Here is a 16,468-nt window from a genome sequence, read left to right as displayed (position 1 = left end):
TGGCAATATTATTCTAAACGATTAGTTTCGGTTTGCGAAAGTCGACGTCGACCTTATTTATTATTTTGCAATAAATCACGCCATGCTTAAAATAGCGGAGTCGGGTACTTCGGGCTTGGCTAAAAACGGATCGTTTTTGAAATTTCTATTAATCTTCATTAGAAGCGGTCGCCGTCCTAGGTTCCATTGATGCCGAGTCCAAATTTACAACAAACATTTTTATCTGAATCCTATACACCGCAAATATATGGTTGCTGGATTGAAATAAACCCACTCAAAGCTATATGCATTTCTTACCATAGTGCCCAGAATGTCCCCCGAAGCCCAAAACCTAATCCCTTGGCCTCTCTGTAAACCCAACTTGAGCTTTACATGTCAACGTTCTTTTGATTAGTGTGCAAAGGGCCAAACGCACAAACGGGCTACCTCTTTACCGTTTTTGATCATGTTAAACTATCTTTGTGAATGGTAAATAAAAGACCCATTCGATTCTAAATTGGAAAGTCATGTGAGTGGAGATTTTCCTTGCCATATTCATTACTTGTGAGTGTCTTTTCGTGGAAGGATGTCCCTGGGACTTTTTTTAATTACCAAAGCGATTACAATAATTTTGTTATTGCAGTTTCTTTACGCCTTAAATTAGGTGGTTAACCTTTAAGTAGGTTTTTGAAGAAACTTGAACTAATATAACTAAAATTGCACTAGGTAACTTCCTCTTTCGATGCCAATTGTCTATTTTTGATTCCGTGTTAACATTTCAAGCGCGAGTGTATTATGTTATTATTATGTTATTTATTTATACCCAATGCTTTTAAAATTTACGTAATTACCTTACTAACGAGATCTTATTTTCGATACTACGGAACTATGCTTTTTTACACATGGAAGGAGGTCTACGTTTGTTACTCTCCTTACGAAAAAAAAACGGTACATCAGTAATAAAAGTAAGAAGTTCGACCATAATACAGGGTGACCCAGGGGAACCTTTCCACTATAATACAAAAGCGTAACAAAGTTATTAATGGTACCTAGTAAAATGTTGGTGGTACCTACAATCAACCTATATCACAACATGTATTGCCTGTTCTTTATTGCCTATATTGCTGGTTACTCATTGCTTATTGCGCCGGTGTGCGAGGTTACTAACGTATACTAGGAAAACTTATAAGAAAGGCTACCTTATGCGAATAAACGCTCGATGATCTTCGTAAACTTCACTTCTTTAATTCGTAGTAACGTTCAATTTACACGAGGGAATAAAAATCCGTTTAAACTCTCTCTAATTTTCTTTAATAAGAACTTTACAACCGGCAAGACTGACTGTCTTGCAATAAAACGCTCAAATACGGCAGACTGGCCAACATCAAAAGCCTCGATTAACGTCTTCCTCTGCTATTTAAAAAATTCTTCCCTTTCCTTTTCTTTTCTTCCTCCTTCCTTAATAAATTAATGCGTCATCGCACGATAAGCTTAATACCTGCTTATCTCGGTGATAACACGTGTCTATCTTGAAACAAAATAACTACTATTACAAATTAAAATAAAAAGGTGAGTATTTAAACAACATTATTAACATCAAACAAATCTCATATAAAATAAAATTACCTGGAATTCAATATATGAACAAATCTGTGTTTCATCTCGAATTAACGACCATATTTACGCTTGAAAATTGAAACTTTTATTTTACAGGGTGGCCCAACATCTGTTGATGATGCCACGTGTGGTTTAGTTTACACAACAGTATTTATTCGTATGCATTCAAACCAGAGTTTCAAAAAGTAAGGGGTATTTAAATTTCATTGCAGAGCTAGCTGTGGGTAAATTTAATTGTGAAAATTTTTATTCCAGTGTCGTAGAGGATCTGATCAACTTTATATAAAGAAGAATATAGAACAAGTTAAAAAGTAATCGTAAACGATTTACATAAAGCGCATTTCCACTTGCATTCATTTCCCATTTGTAAGATGCAACTTCTATAAAATCGTAAAAATCCGGCCACAAATATTGAAAGATAGCGTTGCACATGGGCAATCCATTTTTGTCGTGCTACTTCAATGTCAGTTTATGAGAAGAATTTCATTTCAATGCTTTTCTAAATAAGAAAGTTGGGACTGCGCATGCGCAAACCTAAATTTTGAAACTAATGTTAGATTTTCCTTTGTTCCAAGCGCCTAAATATCAAATTTCACTTAAATGCTTCCATAGATAAAACAGTTGGCACTGCGCATGCGCAAAATCAAATTTTGAAATTGGTGTTTGATTTTCCTTTATCCCAAGTGCCTATGTATCAAATTTCATTCAAATGCTTTTATAAGTAAAAAATTTTGCAATTCGGTTTATAAATGGTCGAGATGCAAAAGGGCACTGTGAATTTTGAATCGATTCGATTCAACTTTTGGCGTTGCGTATTATATGGCTAAAGCTATGCCCATATTGAATTTCATGCAATTCAATTCATAACTAACGGAGATGTAAAAGTGATCGAACATTTCTAAACAAAGTTATCGTTCACACGGACAGGTAGATGGACAGACAGCCAAAGGAACAGACGGACAGACCAACAGGCAGACGACAGATAGCAATGCAAAATTATAAACGATCTCTAGGATCGTTAATAAACGGCAAAAGTGTAAAATTATGGAACATGTAAAAAACGGTTTTTTTTTACAATAACTTTTTTTGTAAGCGGTACAGAAAAAATTCCTTCCGTGGTACAAGACTCGACACCATAACGAACCAAATAGCGAAAAAAGTAGAACAATAGCTCTTAAGATAAAAAACTAGTAGCGTCGCAAAACGAGCGGACGGACGGACGGACAAAGTGGCCACAATAGCGCATTTTTTAGCGCATTTCCACAAAAAAAAAATGCGCTATTGTGGCCACTTTGTCCGTCCGTCCGTCCGTCCGTCCGTCCGCTAACTTTGCGACGCTACTAGTTTTTTATCTTAAGAGCTATTGTTCTACTTTTTTTCGCTATTTGGTTCGTTATGGTGTCGAGTCTTGTACCAAGGAAGGAATTTTTTCTGTACCGCTTACAAAAAAGTTATTGTAAAAAAAACAAAAAACCGTTTTTTACATGTTCCATAATTTTACACTTTTGCCGTTTATTAACGATCCTAGAGATCGTTTATAATTTTGCATTGCTATCTGTCGCCTGCCGGTTGGTCTCTCCGTCTGTTCCTTTGTCTGTCTGTCCATCTATCTGTCCGTGTGAACGATAACTTTGTTTAGAAATGTTCGATCGCTTTTACATCTCCGTTAGTTATGAACTGAATTGCATGAAATTCAATATGGGCATAGATTTAGCCATATAATACGCAATGCCAAAAGTTGGATCGAATCGATTCAAAATTCACAGTGCCCTTTTCGCATCTCGACCATTTATAAACCGAATTGCAAACTTTTTTACTTATAAAAGTATTTGAATGAAATTTGATACATAGGCACTTGGAATAAAGGAAAATCAAACGCCAATTTCAAAATTTGGTTTTGCGCATGCGCAGTGCCAACTTTTTTATTTATGGAAGAATTTAAATGAAATGTGATACATAGGCACTTGGAATAAAGGAAAATCTAGCGCCAGTTTCAAAATTTTATTTTGCGCATGCGCCGTGCCAACTTTTTTATCTATGGAACTATTTAAGTGAAATTTGATACTTAGGCGCTTGGAACAAAGGAAAATCTTAGTTTATTAGTTAGTTATAGTAAATTAGTTTTAAAATTTAGGTTTGCGCATGCGCAGTTCCAACTTTCTTATTTAGAAAAGCATTGAAATGAAATTCTTCTCATAAACTGAAATTGAAGTAGCACGTCAACAATGGATTGCCCATGTGCAACGCTATCTTTCATATTTGTGGCCGGATTTTTACGATTTTAACAGAAGTTGCATCTTACAAATGGGAAATGAATGCAAGTGGAAATGCGCTTTATGTAAATCGTTTACGATTACTTTTTAACTTGTTTTTTATTTTTGTGGAAATGCGCTAAAAAGGTGCGCATTTTTTAAATTACACATTAAAATAGATAGATTGATGAAACGGGAAATGGAAGCTCCGCAAGGAATACATAAGTTGAAACGAAAGGGAGAGTAAGTAAGCTTACTCGGGCTACTTTTTTAGGATAATGGACAAAGTGAAAATTGGCGAAGTAGCAAATGCCTCACGGAAAGGTTTTACGTTTCCTGGGGAATTAACGAAGTATTAGTAGATTTAGAGTCTTTTTACAATTCAGTTTAATTTAACACCATTTAGAGATTCTACCCTCTGAAGATAGGGACGAAATTAACAATGCGACAAATTCTTTTTATAACAGAAGTAAAGAGTTCTTTGGGAATTACGGGCCGAGCCGCGGTAGAACTCGTCACATTTTTGCGGGTAATCAAGAAAAAAATTAGGTGTTAGGCCGTTGTAGAGCTCGGGTAAGAAATTCGGGTTCGAACCACGAGACCGTCACGTAAAGTAGTCTGGAATTAATATTTCTTTGGGGCATTTCTAGTGTTAATTTCCCGCGAGTTTCTTCCGATGAAAAAGTGTAAAAACCGCCAACGGATTATTAAATATCTTCGGTTAAATTTTAAGCCGAGCAAATCTGTTCCACCGTGCAAATTAAAAGACAGTCATTGCAAGTCGAGGATGGATTTAATTATGGATGGGAAAATTTTCCTTTCTTTGGAAGTTAAAAGCACTCTGAACAATTAAAATCGGGAGTAGTTTGAAGTGGAAATATTGTTTGACTGGTCAATTTCGCAGGTACCACCTTTACACGAAGGGCCGAGTGCGTATTGCATGGAAGTATTGAATAAGTAATCATAGGATGGAAGCCATTGGTCTTCAAAGCGCATTTTCTATGAGGTACAGCATTTTCTTATTTTTTTTTAAATTGAGGGTTTTTTTCAGAAATTTTCATAAAAGATATTTTATTGACATTAGTAAAATTAAAAAAAAAACTGTTTTGTCAAGGTATCAACCAATTATATCCAATTGAATTGGCGTCCCGTATTATGTAAATTTATCACGCTAGGATTTATTATATTATAGATTTATTTATTATAGATTTTGGCCGGTAGAATCCATAACTTTCAACAGTTTGAAGATTGGGCAACTAGATCAAAAATTACAGCTCATAGAATTTTTATTCGATGTTGGTTTTTTCAAAAGGAAACACTTTTTTCTATTAATTTAGCTTCGTAGATTCCAAAACGTATCGTATTTTGTCGATTGGACCTCTGAATCAAAAGTTATAGGCAAAAAACCAATTTCGAACAAAATTCAAGGGGCTGTATTTTTTTATCTAGTGGCCGAATCTTCAAACTGTTAAAAGTTATGGATTCGACAGGCCAAAAAAATGATTTTTCCCGGTCGATGTCAGACAATAGTTATTTACATAAAAGTCAGGAAAATGACACATTACTGGCGAGGAAATATTCAAGTCCGAGGCCCCTTGGGGGCCGAGTAATTTAATTTCCGAGTCAGGTAATGTCATTTTTACTGACGTGTTTTGTATTAAATTTTATCCGAAATCGTATTTTAGTATAAAATTTCAATTTGTATATAGAACTTTTGATTAATGTCAATCTGTCAGTGATGACAGGAGTCATTATAGACAGTTAGCAATGTCACAAATGAGGCCGGTAAAGTGACAGTGCGACCAGTAAAGTAACAAGCGGCAGGAAACGCAGTCTGCTCTGCCTCTGTCATGGAAACTACAATTTCCAGACGATTTTGGGTAAGGGTAAGGGTAAATAATTTTTACGGCCCAAAATATACCCTTTGATTTTTCACCTAAAATCGAACACCCCAAAAATGTTTAGGAAAACACTTTTTCCTATTAATTTAGCTTCGTAGATTCCAAAAGTGTTGTATTTTGTCGATTGGACCTCTGAATCAAAAGTTATAGGCAAAAAACCAATTTCGAACAAAATTCAAGGGGCTGTATTTTTTGATCTAGTGGCCCAATCTTCAAACTGTTGAGAGTTATAGATTCTACAGGCCAAAATGTATAAAAAAATGAAGAACTCGAGAAATCCGGTAGACATAATTTGGTATGTAATAAAATGAAGAAAAATATGTTAGGTAGGGAGAAACTATGAACGGAACAGAAATAGAAAATAAGGATAAGTTGTTGACAGAAGAAGCGAAGTATTATGAAGATGGAAAGAATATACGGAGGAATGATGTCAAGCAAAGTACAGCCGACAGTGGAAAGTGTAGAGGAAGTAAAGAGTGATAACATCCGGGAAGGCAATCTATTAACCGAAGTAATAGCATAGCTATAAAATAAATGAAGGAGTCGATATTATATCCCCATAGATTTATTATACTGTCCACAAGGAAAAGGAATCAAAGAAATTACATCTCTCTGAAATAAAATCTGCGAAAGTGGACTTTTTAGCGCATTTTTGCAAATTTATTTGTAAAAAGTAGCTTTTAATCTCACTTTGGCTGGCTGGCTGGCTGGCAACAAATGTGGGCGCGTAGAAGAACTCTTGTAGAAAGGCAACGGGTGTACGTGTATCTACAGGGCCGTGAAATGTGTCAACCTTAGGGGCATGGCTACATGATGTGGGGTTGGCGACATCTGGGCGTCATCCTCGAGCGTAGTATACTAACGTGAAGGTTTTTCAGTTTTTTCCTATCTTCTACTACAGTTTTGGTCCGATTCTTTTGAAATTGGTGTCGTCGGAAAGATGTTGTAAACGCGCACAACTCCTGCGTGGCGGAATTTTGTTTTTTGTCATAGGGGCGAAATTAACGACCTTTTGCGAGGCGCGCGCGCGTCTTCGAGAAGTAGTCAACTTCGGGCGCCTTTTACCTTCCGTTGCGAACTCACGCGGTTTAACGTTTCGTAAATCTCGAATCGCTGTCTCTCTTTCTCGTGTCGCCAATAGAAGTGAATTGCGAGGACGGGACGTCGGAAGTGGGTACCGTCAAAGGGAATGTGGTAGCCCCCGACACGATCTTCCTGATGGTGGAGTCAAATCTTCAAACGCGAATTGCGGGTGAACGGGACGTCGGAAGGGGGTACCGTCAAAGGGAATGTGGTAGCCCCCGACACGATCTTCCTGATGGTGGAGTCAAATCTTCAAACGCGAATTGCGGGTGAACGGAACGTCGGAAGTGGGTACCGTCAAAGGGAATGTGGTAGCCCCCAACACGATCTTACTGATGGTGGAGTTAAATCTTTAAAAGCGAATTGCGGGTGCACGCGGAAAGTGGGAAGCAGTTAGTGAATGTAGTAGCCTTCGACAAGATCTGTTATTGATGGTTGAGTCGAAAGTGGCTAATAGAATACTGATCTGCCACACAAAAATGCGCTGAAGTCCCTTCGATCTCAAACGAGGACTTTGATAATTTTTCTGTTCATAAATGGTGGCTATACCTAAAAAGCAAGGTACAAAAAATGCTCAGAATATACTCGTAGTATCAGCACACAGCAAAGGTGTGAAAATATTGAATAGAAGGCTCGAATAAGTTATGGAGGAGAACATAGGAGAAGAGCAGTTTGGTTTCAGAGGAGGAATAGGCTCGAGAGACGAAATAGGAGTGGTGAGAACGATCGGCAAAAGATATTTGGAAAAAAGAAAGGATTTCTTTGTAGCTTTTGTTGACATTCTAAAGGCATTCGATTGGTTAAACTGGGAGGAACTCTTGCTAAATACTAAAGGGGAAAGGAGTCAACTGGAGACAAAGACGAGTAATACGAAACTTATGTAACAAAAAGAAAAGTCAGGGTTGGACGTAATAAGACGCATTGGTTTGAAATCTGAAGAGGAGTTAGACAGGAATGGTGTTTATCAGCAACTCTGTCTAATTTATATGTAGAGTAGAAGATATGGCGAAAATATCTAAATAGGTATGTTGGAAAATAGGGTAAGAAGGTTTGAAAAGAGAAATTAAAATCAGGATAGCGAACAAGCATTTAGTAGTAAGAGGAAGATTTTATGCAATTAAAATAGAAATTCACTTAAGAGAGGGGTTAGAAAACGTTTTGTATGGAGTGTTCTAACGTATGGTTATGTGGTATGGTAGTGTGTAACGTGGACAGCAATGAAAAGAGATCAGGAAAGGTAGGAAGCTTTCGAAATGTGAAGGATCATAAAGCGAACGAAAATGAAATGGATTGGACAGGTACTAAGAAAGCGAGGGTTTAGTGAGAAAAGAAAAGAAGAAGAAGAAGAAGAAGAAGAAGAAGAAGAAGAAGAAGGAAATTGGTTGACGACTTGAAGAGGGGGAAGAAATATATGGAGTAAAGAGAAGAACAGAGGATAGAGAGTCGTGGAGAAGAGCCATAAGGGACCTGCACTAGCAGAACACTAATAATGATGATTTTTAAAAGGAGTGAGATTCGTCTCTTCTGAATCTGCAAATCTCTCTCTGCGAAACTGTTTCTTATTTTGAACATGACTTTTTAAAAGTTTTTCCAGACTGTTACGAAGCCAATTGTAAAATTCGTTTCTTTCACCCTTATGGTTGGAGATTAGATTCGTCCCTTTTGCATCTGAATTTACAAAATTTGCTATTATTTTTAACATGAATTTTGAAAAGGTGTTTTGGCGTGTAACATAAAAGACAATTGCAAGTTGTAATTTAACCAGAATAAATTCGTCTCCTTGCAGAAGGTGCTTCTTTTCGTTTAGCACGATATTTTAAAAGGCTTTCCGTTTTTAGAACATTTTTTAATTGCACAGTATTAAGCGAAAGGATGGGGTCTTAGCTTTATGTGAAAGCTATTAAGGCATAAATGAACTGATATCGAAAATTCAGCACCTTGCACAAGCACAAGCAGACAAATTTTGAGAAGCCTCAAAGAGCAGTCAACTATAGGCCCCTTACACATGCACAAGTAAGAACGAATGAAGGCTTTGGCACCTGACAAATTCGCTGTTATTGTTAGATGCTTGTTAGTAAACTTGTTTTACGCACATCAATTCATAACATAATTGGTTTTGATTTTCGCACGCATGAAAAACATCAGTCAGTTTCAGACTTTCCACCAGTATCGTAGTTTGCCTGAAAGTAGTACTTCGACGAAAGAAAAGAGTTGAGAAAAAAAAATAGTTGAATTTGTGTATAAACTAAAAGATTTACCTATGCAGATATAATCTGTTAGGTAATAACAATTGCCGTGGTATAGCTTACATTAATTAAATCGTGACATTGAAGATGTGTTTGTGTTGCACTTACCTGGTATTTCTGTGTCATTTCTTGCTGTTTATGCACGAGATTGTGATAAACATTAAGGTTCACTAAACTAGTCTTTCTACCCGTTAATATAAAAGCGACGAATTTGAATGTAATTTTTGTAGTGTATTCAGTTTTGTATGACAATGAGAGTCATTTTTGGTGTAGTCGTGTTAGTAGCCTTTATAGGTCAGATGGTCTTAGGGGCACCAATGTGCGAGTGTGCGTCGAAACAAGATGAGCAATCCTGCCTGCTTGGGCATTTAATTGATGTTATCAATAAGCTCATAAACTGCCAAGAGAAACCCAAAGCCTGTCTAACGCTTAAAGACGTGCAAAATGTTAGCAGTACCACGGAATGGTCAACAACGTCGGTGTGGAACGCAACGACTTCTTCAAAGTTAACACACGCTGTACATGCCGGTTACGAATCCACCACATCCACCTCGTCTTCTCCAGCTGTAACCGAAGGAACCTCTACAGACATGCCTAAGTGGACATCCCCCAACACAACGGCCAGCACAACGACTAGTCGGAAATATTCACATTATCCAAAACTGTCATCCACGAAGGCCACGACGGAAACACCATCGACATCTACTGAAACAACCACCTCCGAATATTGTCCTGCGAACCACACATCCTCTACAGTGTCTAGTACAACACTTGCAACAAATCCAGAAACAACGGTTGACACCTGTCCAGCCTCATCTGAGACGACAACCAGAAACCCCGACATTTTGCTTATTCCCGTTATGAAGGTTGGCGACGAAACCAAACCGGTTGATTTAGTGCAAGTACTTAAATGTTTGTTTGCTAGAGAAAAATGACGAATTGGTCGAAGATAAGAAGTCTGTATTTTACAATGAAAACTTTACTTATTGATAATTTTGAGTGTGCAATACAGTTGTGATATCTCACAAGATAACTGTATCTGTCTGTTACTTATGCAATAGAATTACAAGTATCATCATTAATCTTCCAACTTCCAAAATGTACTCGTTCGGCTATTGGAAGCGAACCAGGTATATGCAATACCTATCAGTGTTTATTGGTAACTTTCTTCCATCTAGTTGTGCATGTGACGATTACGTTTTCAGCCTCACTGGTTTCTTCGTCCGGTTCCATGCACTTGTCTTGGTCTTCTCCAGTAATACCTCAGTTAACATTTTTTTCTTCAGTAAGTATTACTTATTACACAATGAAAATGGCGAATTAGAAATACAGTCGGGACGTTTTTAGGCGGAGATCTCGTGGATTGTGTCATTTGTATCCTTGGGATCAATACCAGGATCGATACTTGGAGGGTTGCTATTGAATAAGATCGGCAGGAAGAAAACCATTCTGTTGACTACCGTTTTTCTCTTTTTGCCGTGGGTTGCTATAGCACTATCCACTGACGCGGTCGTTTTTATGATCGCGCGTTTTTTGGGAGGAATTGGGATGGCTTTCGCGTCCATTGTAAAGTTGGCGGATGTCCAAAGAAATGTGCTAACGTGCCATTTTAGACTGTTCCGGTGTACATCGGTGAAATAGCCGACAAGGATATTAGGGGAAGGCTGGCATTGGTTTATACACTTTTGGCGACGTCTGGAACTGTGCTCACGTTATCTGTGGGACCCTATATATCGTATAAGTGGTTAAGCGTGTTAGGGGCCGCTGTTCCGCTAGTTTGTGCCCTGGCGCTGTTGCCATTTCCCGAGTCGCCCTACTACCTGCTTCAAGTAGACAAGAGAGTGGCCGCGCGGGAAAGTTTAACTCGATTAGCTGCAAAAACCGAAAATTGCGAAGCCATCGAGAACCGTTTTTTACAAATTGAGAAAATAATAGCGGATCAAAATAGAGGGCGAAAATCTATAAAAGATATTATATGGAATAAGGATTTCAGAAAATCCTTATTAATAGTACTTGGTTAGATTTACATTACCTCTATCCGTCCGTCTGTTTTGGTAGCAGACGGATGGTGGTTGATTAAACTTGCCAGCACTCAAAGTGTAGTTAGCCACTAGAAAAATAACAGCAACTCCGTTTTGAGTGGTGTCATGTAAATTTCAAACTCTGAGTAGCAACAAACATGACCTTTTAGGTTTAAAAACGATTCAGCAGTTAAGTGGATTGTACGGTATAAAAGCCTACATGGAAACTATTATGCAGCTAAGTCAGACGGATATATCACCTCAACTATCCAGTGTCATTTTTGGATCGTCGCAAATACCTTCCGGTACACAATCGTATAGGCGTGAGTGTTAAGTATTTTAATATATGCTTTTAGTGCTAATTTCCGCGTTATTGATCGATAAACTGGGCCGAAAGCCACTAATGATCGTATCGACGATAGGATGCGCGATAGGCCTCATCTGCGAAGGAGTATATTTTTATTTGGATTATTTGGGGAACATCGACCTATCGTCTGTCAACTGGTTACCCACATTTGGCTTAACACTGTTCCACATTATGGTCTCATTTGGTGTAAGCTCTTTGCCTTACGTACTGTACGGTGAAATGTTCATCACAAGTGCAAAAGGAGTAGCTGGAACCATATTACACATGTACAGTGGATGTCTTACGTTTGTTGTCATGAAGTCATTTGGTCCCGCTGTAGAGGCGCTTGGGATTTACGTCGTGTTTTGGATGTTTGCCGGCGTGTGCCTTCTGGGAACTCTCTTTGGTATTTTCGTATTGCCCGAAACAAAAGGAAAAGCACTTAGTGAAATTCAAGATTTAATAAACAAGTGATACAAAATGAATAGATCCAAATTATAAATATGACACAAAAATAACGTAGGATATGTATTCGTCTTCATCATGAAAAGTATTCATATAAAACTTTTACATAAAATTTGTACAGTACCAATTGCCAGCAAAATCCTACTTGAACATTACTCATATCATATCCAATATTGCGATTCTCTTTAAATGTGTAGGTCGTTGAGATCAGTGTAAGGGGACGGGGCACGTACAATGACGCTAAAGTAGTTTTCAACATGACTGCACTTTATAGTACACCAAATGTAGCGTAGCGTTATGAAAATCCTAATGCTCACCCAAGAAAATCTTACACGAGATAACATTCGGTCGGGGATTATTGTATGTACATCTCAAACCCGGTACGTACCGACAGTTCGACTTGGTATTTGGTTCGCACAATTTGAAGCCATCATGCACTCGCAACACGCCAGCAACGATAACAAATACAATTTAGTCGTCGCCAAACTAGAACGAGAACAACTACAACAAGTATCAGACATCTTATTGCATCCTCCTTCATTAAACAAATACGAGTCTCTTAAGGAACGTTTATTATCTGTCTACGAGGTATCTGAAACCGCTCGCTTAAATAAGCTTCTCTCCGGAATCGAACTTGGTGCTCAAAAACGATCGCAATTAAATAAAATTAATGGAAGCTTAACAATTATCAGGGAAAATGCGTTTTCTTAAATATATCAACCTCTGGGCACATTTGAAGCCGCTTGCATTGCATGTGTGTTTACCATTTATGAACCCATTAGAATTCGATTTGATAGAGAAAATCATTTTCTCATTTAAAACTAGTTTGTTCAAAATTCACGCTAGAAAATCTTCAAATTCATGAGTTCATTTTGCTTAATTTATTTATTATATTTGTGTATAAACAAATTTTGCATTACATTAGGGGTAATTCATTAAGACCGTGGCAACAAACTTGATCTAGGTAGTTGTTCTGAAATTTATACCGAAGATTACAACTGGGGAATACTGTCAAGAGAAATATAAATTGGTACCATTTCACTATTCGATTTTCATCAATATATCCAGGTCTTAAATTTTGAAAGGAAACAATCAGGTTTTGAAGTCATTTTTCAGAAGAATAATAAAATGAGAAATTTCCAATCAGTATGTCACCGTAAATTTACGTCAATAGGCCAGCTACAAGAATTTGTTAAAAAGTCTCGATTTTAATTCAAAGAAGGGATATATACAGGGTGGTTCACTGAAAACAGTCAATGCCAATTTTGCCAACTTAACGACAGTTTTGCCAGAAACGCTCGAACATGTCAATTTTAGTTTTGAAGGGGACGCCTAAATTAAGCAATAGGTACTACTTACATAACTTGAACCCTGAGAAGGGAGTGAATTGCACCCCAAAAATTTTAAATGGGGAGGGGTAGTAAATGTTAGGTTTTTATTTTTCAAATCCGATCAGTAGTTCCAGAGAAAACTCGATTTAAATGGATTTGCAGGGCCGTTTTAAATGTTTATTAAGGAGGCGTTGAAGTTGAAATAATTGAGAGCTTGTGTCAGAAAAGTGTTGTGTTTAATGATGATGATTAATGGCTTTAATTTTTATGTATATTTTAATCGTTGTTTGTTTGTTTCATGTTATGTTTATATATACACATACACACACATTGTAAGTACCAAAGTAATTGTAAGACGAGTGCAAAAATTACTATGTAATTACTTAGCACAATAAATGAAATGAATGAAAAAAGAACATCTGACATAAGTGCAATAAGTGCACAAGCAATGAAGCGAATTTGTGATTAACTTGTTTAATTTTGTGGTAAATTCAAAAACAATGACGGTTAACACTATAACGCAAAGGGTGGAAATTGTTACGATTCTTTTTAAATGGCGATTCTGCCTTCACAAATTCGCTTCCTTGCTTGTGCACTTATTGCACTTATATCAGATGTTCTTTTTACATTTTAAACACAAATGACAGTCGATAGATAAACTTTGAAACAAATCTTAAGACGTTTTATCTTATCTATCTTATCATACGGTATTGATTTATTACATCAATTGAACCTAATACAATGTAAGTAGTAATCAGCACTTAAACCGTGAGTATTTCTAGAGCATCTATAACTGCAAGAGCAATTTAAAGCTTTCAAAATGTGTGTGTTAATGACTAGAACATCATGTTGCAAAAGTATACCCAAGCATGCTAAATATTTTCAATATACTACGGCATTCTGTGGTAAGTACGTTTCTGTTACAGGAACCGTCAGATCAAACTATTTACAACTATACTCAAACTGTCTAATCATCTTTTTTCAGTGGGCATCTTACAATTTTCCGTAAATTCGGTAAATGTTTGGATCTCCCCGGTATTGCCGCATCTGACATCGGATGTCTCAGTAATTGGAGTTACGTTAACCCAAGTTAGCAACAAACGTGAAGAATGTGCATAAAAGTACCTAATCGCAAAATTATTTTAGGAGGAAGCATCGTGGGCGATTGCGACAGTAGGTTTGGGCGTAACCATGGCCAGTTTAGTAATAGGAATATGCCTTGATAGAATAGGACCAAAATTCATCTTGCTGCTAAGTTCGGCTTTGACAATCGCGTCTTGGATTTGCTTTTTCTTTGCGAAATCTTTAGCGGTGTTGATTGTAGGAAGATTTCTTGCAGGTATAGGGCAAGGAATAGCCTTGATTGTAAGTTTTTGAATACTCCATTTAGTTAACACTTATCTGATTGTAGTGCTGCCCAATTTACATGTGCGAGGTGGCAGATAAAGAAATTCGAGGAAAAATCGGAACCATCCCTTCTGGTATGGGAATGCTGGGAACGGTCTTTGTGCTCATGGCCGGTCCGTACCTTTCGTATACTCACCTGGTAATCGCTTGCGCCGTTTTCCCCATCGCCTTCTTCATTATGTTCCTCTTAATCCCAGATTCTCCATACTTTCTAATAAAGGTCGGTAAAATCGAAGCAGCAAAAGCCAGTATTGCGAGATTCTCGAGGTTGTCTATCACTAATGAAGAAATTGACGCGATGGCAAAAAAAGTAGAAGAAATTGTAGAACAAGATGCAGCTAGTTCATTAAGCATTACACTGTCCTCTTTACATTTTCGTAGATCAATGGCGATAGCACTTGGTTTGATTCTGTATTCGACATTGTAACCAATTGTAAGTTTCTTGAATTTCAGCTGCTAAACTAATCATAAGCTTTTGCGGTATTAGCGTTATAACTCCTTACTTGCACACTATATTGGAGTCTGGAGCTTCTAGTATCTCGCCGAAATTGTCTAGTGTGATCTACGGATTTATTGCAATACCCGGATGTAATACTATTCAAAAATAGTTCAAGTTATAAGTATTAATTTTTAGTGATCCTATCAGTCTTGCTGTTGGATAAAATTGGACGAAGACCAGTTTTTTGTGCGTCATCTTTAGGAGCCGGTATCTCAATAATAGGCGAGGGTGTTTACCTTTACCTTGATGACCAGGTTGATCTAGAGAAAGTTTCATTTTTACCGGTATTATGCTTAACATCATACAAATTTTGGATCTCTTTGGGAATACTCCATTTGCCGTATTTTATCGTGGGGGAGCTTTTTACAACAAACACCAAACGTATGGCCGCACTCGTTATAATATTTTGTACGGGAATTCTAACCTTTTTGAACGTAAAAGTCTTTGGAAGCGTGTTCGAGTCCTGGGGAATGTATACAATGTGCTGGTTTTTCGGAGGTGTAACGCTGTGTGGCGTTATATTTGCCTTCTTTATTCTTCCAGAGACCAAAGGAAAGACTTTAGCCGATATCCACGATGGGCTTACAAAGAGGAACTGAAATTCCCCACCTAGACGAGTTTATTTCAGACCCGTGCTGCTGCTGTGATCATTGTAATAATTAACTGTATGAATGTGAAAAGATGTATTAAATGTTACATTATTTTTTGTTCTTTAAAAACTAGATATGTCTTTGCAGGTATCATGTTTTTGTTGGAGTTTAAAATTTGCCACCTTGCATAGTAGGAGGGAAAATCCAATGGTTTGTTGCAACAAGTTAAAAGCAACGCTTCGTATTTTATTTAAGGCCCCTCTTTGCTGCAATAGAATACATAATCGTGATGTAAATTCTGCACGGACCGCCCATAGAATCCTCGCTGTATTACGAACGTCAGAGAAGGAGTTGCAACACCGGCCGCAGCACCAGATGCCTCGACGGCGAACTGTTTATAAGAAGCACCAACAGCCAGCAAAAACCACTTGTGCCTGAGCAACTTTGCCTACATAAGTGAGTGAGGATGACCGGTTGGGCTCAGCCCGTCGCCACCGCATGCCCTCATTCTTGGACAGCAGCAGCCGACATAGCTTTCAACAAGCTTATACCGCCAATTTCCACGAGGCAACCACAGGCCCGTAGCCAGAATGAAGAAACAGGGTGGCCGGCATTTTTCTAGGGGGGGGGGGGGCTTTAAAAGTTTTCGATAAAAACTTCTACTGTAACTTTTGTAAAGGAACCATCAACTATAATTTCCAATGGGGGCAAGACCACGTTCTCAGCCCCAC

General features: G+C 37.8%; 3 protein-coding genes across 4 annotated transcripts; all 3 read left to right on the top strand.

The window, feature by feature from the left end:
* The first annotated feature begins 9,329 nt into the window (after positions 1 to 9,329).
* On the top strand, positions 9,330 to 10,013 carry LOC116179525 (integumentary mucin C.1-like). The gene has a single exon (XM_031499320.1). It carries the CDS (start codon positions 9,330 to 9,332, stop codon positions 10,011 to 10,013), a length of 684 nt encoding a protein of 227 aa, XP_031355180.1.
* A 148-nt stretch (positions 10,014 to 10,161) lies between these two features.
* On the top strand, positions 10,162 to 12,022 carry LOC116177649 (facilitated trehalose transporter Tret1-like). 2 transcript variants are annotated; one of them, XM_031496669.1, is made up of 6 exons: positions 10,162 to 10,237; positions 10,284 to 10,363; positions 10,426 to 10,644; positions 10,692 to 11,094; positions 11,270 to 11,404; positions 11,456 to 12,022. In XM_031496669.1, the coding sequence occupies exons 1-6, from the start codon at positions 10,177 to 10,179 to the stop codon at positions 11,917 to 11,919; spliced, it is 1,362 nt and encodes a 453-aa protein (XP_031352529.1). In that variant the 5' UTR covers positions 10,162 to 10,176; the 3' UTR covers positions 11,920 to 12,022. The 2 variants fall into 2 exon arrangements, with proteins under 2 accessions (XP_031352529.1, XP_031352530.1); XM_031496670.1 differs by having other exon boundaries at positions 10,180 to 10,208.
* Positions 12,023 to 13,477: 1,455 nt separating this feature from the next.
* LOC116179082 (facilitated trehalose transporter Tret1-like) lies at positions 13,478 to 16,064 on the top strand. Its single transcript, XM_031498789.1, has 8 exons — positions 13,478 to 13,768; positions 13,889 to 14,146; positions 14,227 to 14,330; positions 14,388 to 14,606; positions 14,653 to 15,049; positions 15,102 to 15,236; positions 15,283 to 15,830; positions 15,885 to 16,064. The coding sequence occupies exons 2-7, from the start codon at positions 14,062 to 14,064 to the stop codon at positions 15,744 to 15,746; spliced, it is 1,404 nt and encodes a 467-aa protein (XP_031354649.1). The 5' UTR covers positions 13,478 to 13,768; positions 13,889 to 14,061; the 3' UTR covers positions 15,747 to 15,830; positions 15,885 to 16,064.
* The last annotated feature ends 404 nt before the right edge of the window (positions 16,065 to 16,468 follow it).

This window comes from Photinus pyralis, unplaced genomic scaffold (genome assembly GCF_008802855.1).
Source record: "Photinus pyralis isolate 1611_PpyrPB1 unplaced genomic scaffold, Ppyr1.3 Ppyr1.4_LG8, whole genome shotgun sequence".
Lineage (NCBI taxonomy): Eukaryota > Metazoa > Arthropoda > Insecta > Coleoptera > Lampyridae > Photinus > Photinus pyralis.
This window is presented reverse-complemented; position numbering and strand designations above follow the sequence as displayed.

What these genes read in the sequence shown, in the direction of transcription:
- LOC116177649 (XM_031496669.1), top strand. Translation starts at nt 10,177, where the DNA reads ATGTACTCGTTCGGCTATTGGAAGCGAACCAGGTATATGCAATACCTA. An exon ending in ATACCTATCAGTGTTTATTG is followed by an intron (nt 10,238 to 10,283) that starts GTAACTTTCTTC and finishes TTACGTTTTCAG; the next exon opens with CCTCACTGGTTTCTTCGTCC. An exon ending in AGTTAACATTTTTTTCTTCA is followed by an intron (nt 10,364 to 10,425) that starts GTAAGTATTACT and finishes GGACGTTTTTAG; the next exon opens with GCGGAGATCTCGTGGATTGT.
- LOC116179525 (XM_031499320.1), top strand. Translation starts at nt 9,330, where the DNA reads ATGAGAGTCATTTTTGGTGTAGTCGTGTTAGTAGCCTTTATAGGTCAG.
- LOC116179082 (XM_031498789.1), top strand. Translation starts at nt 14,062, where the DNA reads ATGTGTGTGTTAATGACTAGAACATCATGTTGCAAAAGTATACCCAAG. An exon ending in ATATACTACGGCATTCTGTG is followed by an intron (nt 14,147 to 14,226) that starts GTAAGTACGTTT and finishes ATCTTTTTTCAG; the next exon opens with TGGGCATCTTACAATTTTCC. An exon ending in ATCAATGGCGATAGCACTTG is followed by an intron (nt 15,050 to 15,101) that starts GTTTGATTCTGT and finishes CTTGAATTTCAG; the next exon opens with CTGCTAAACTAATCATAAGC.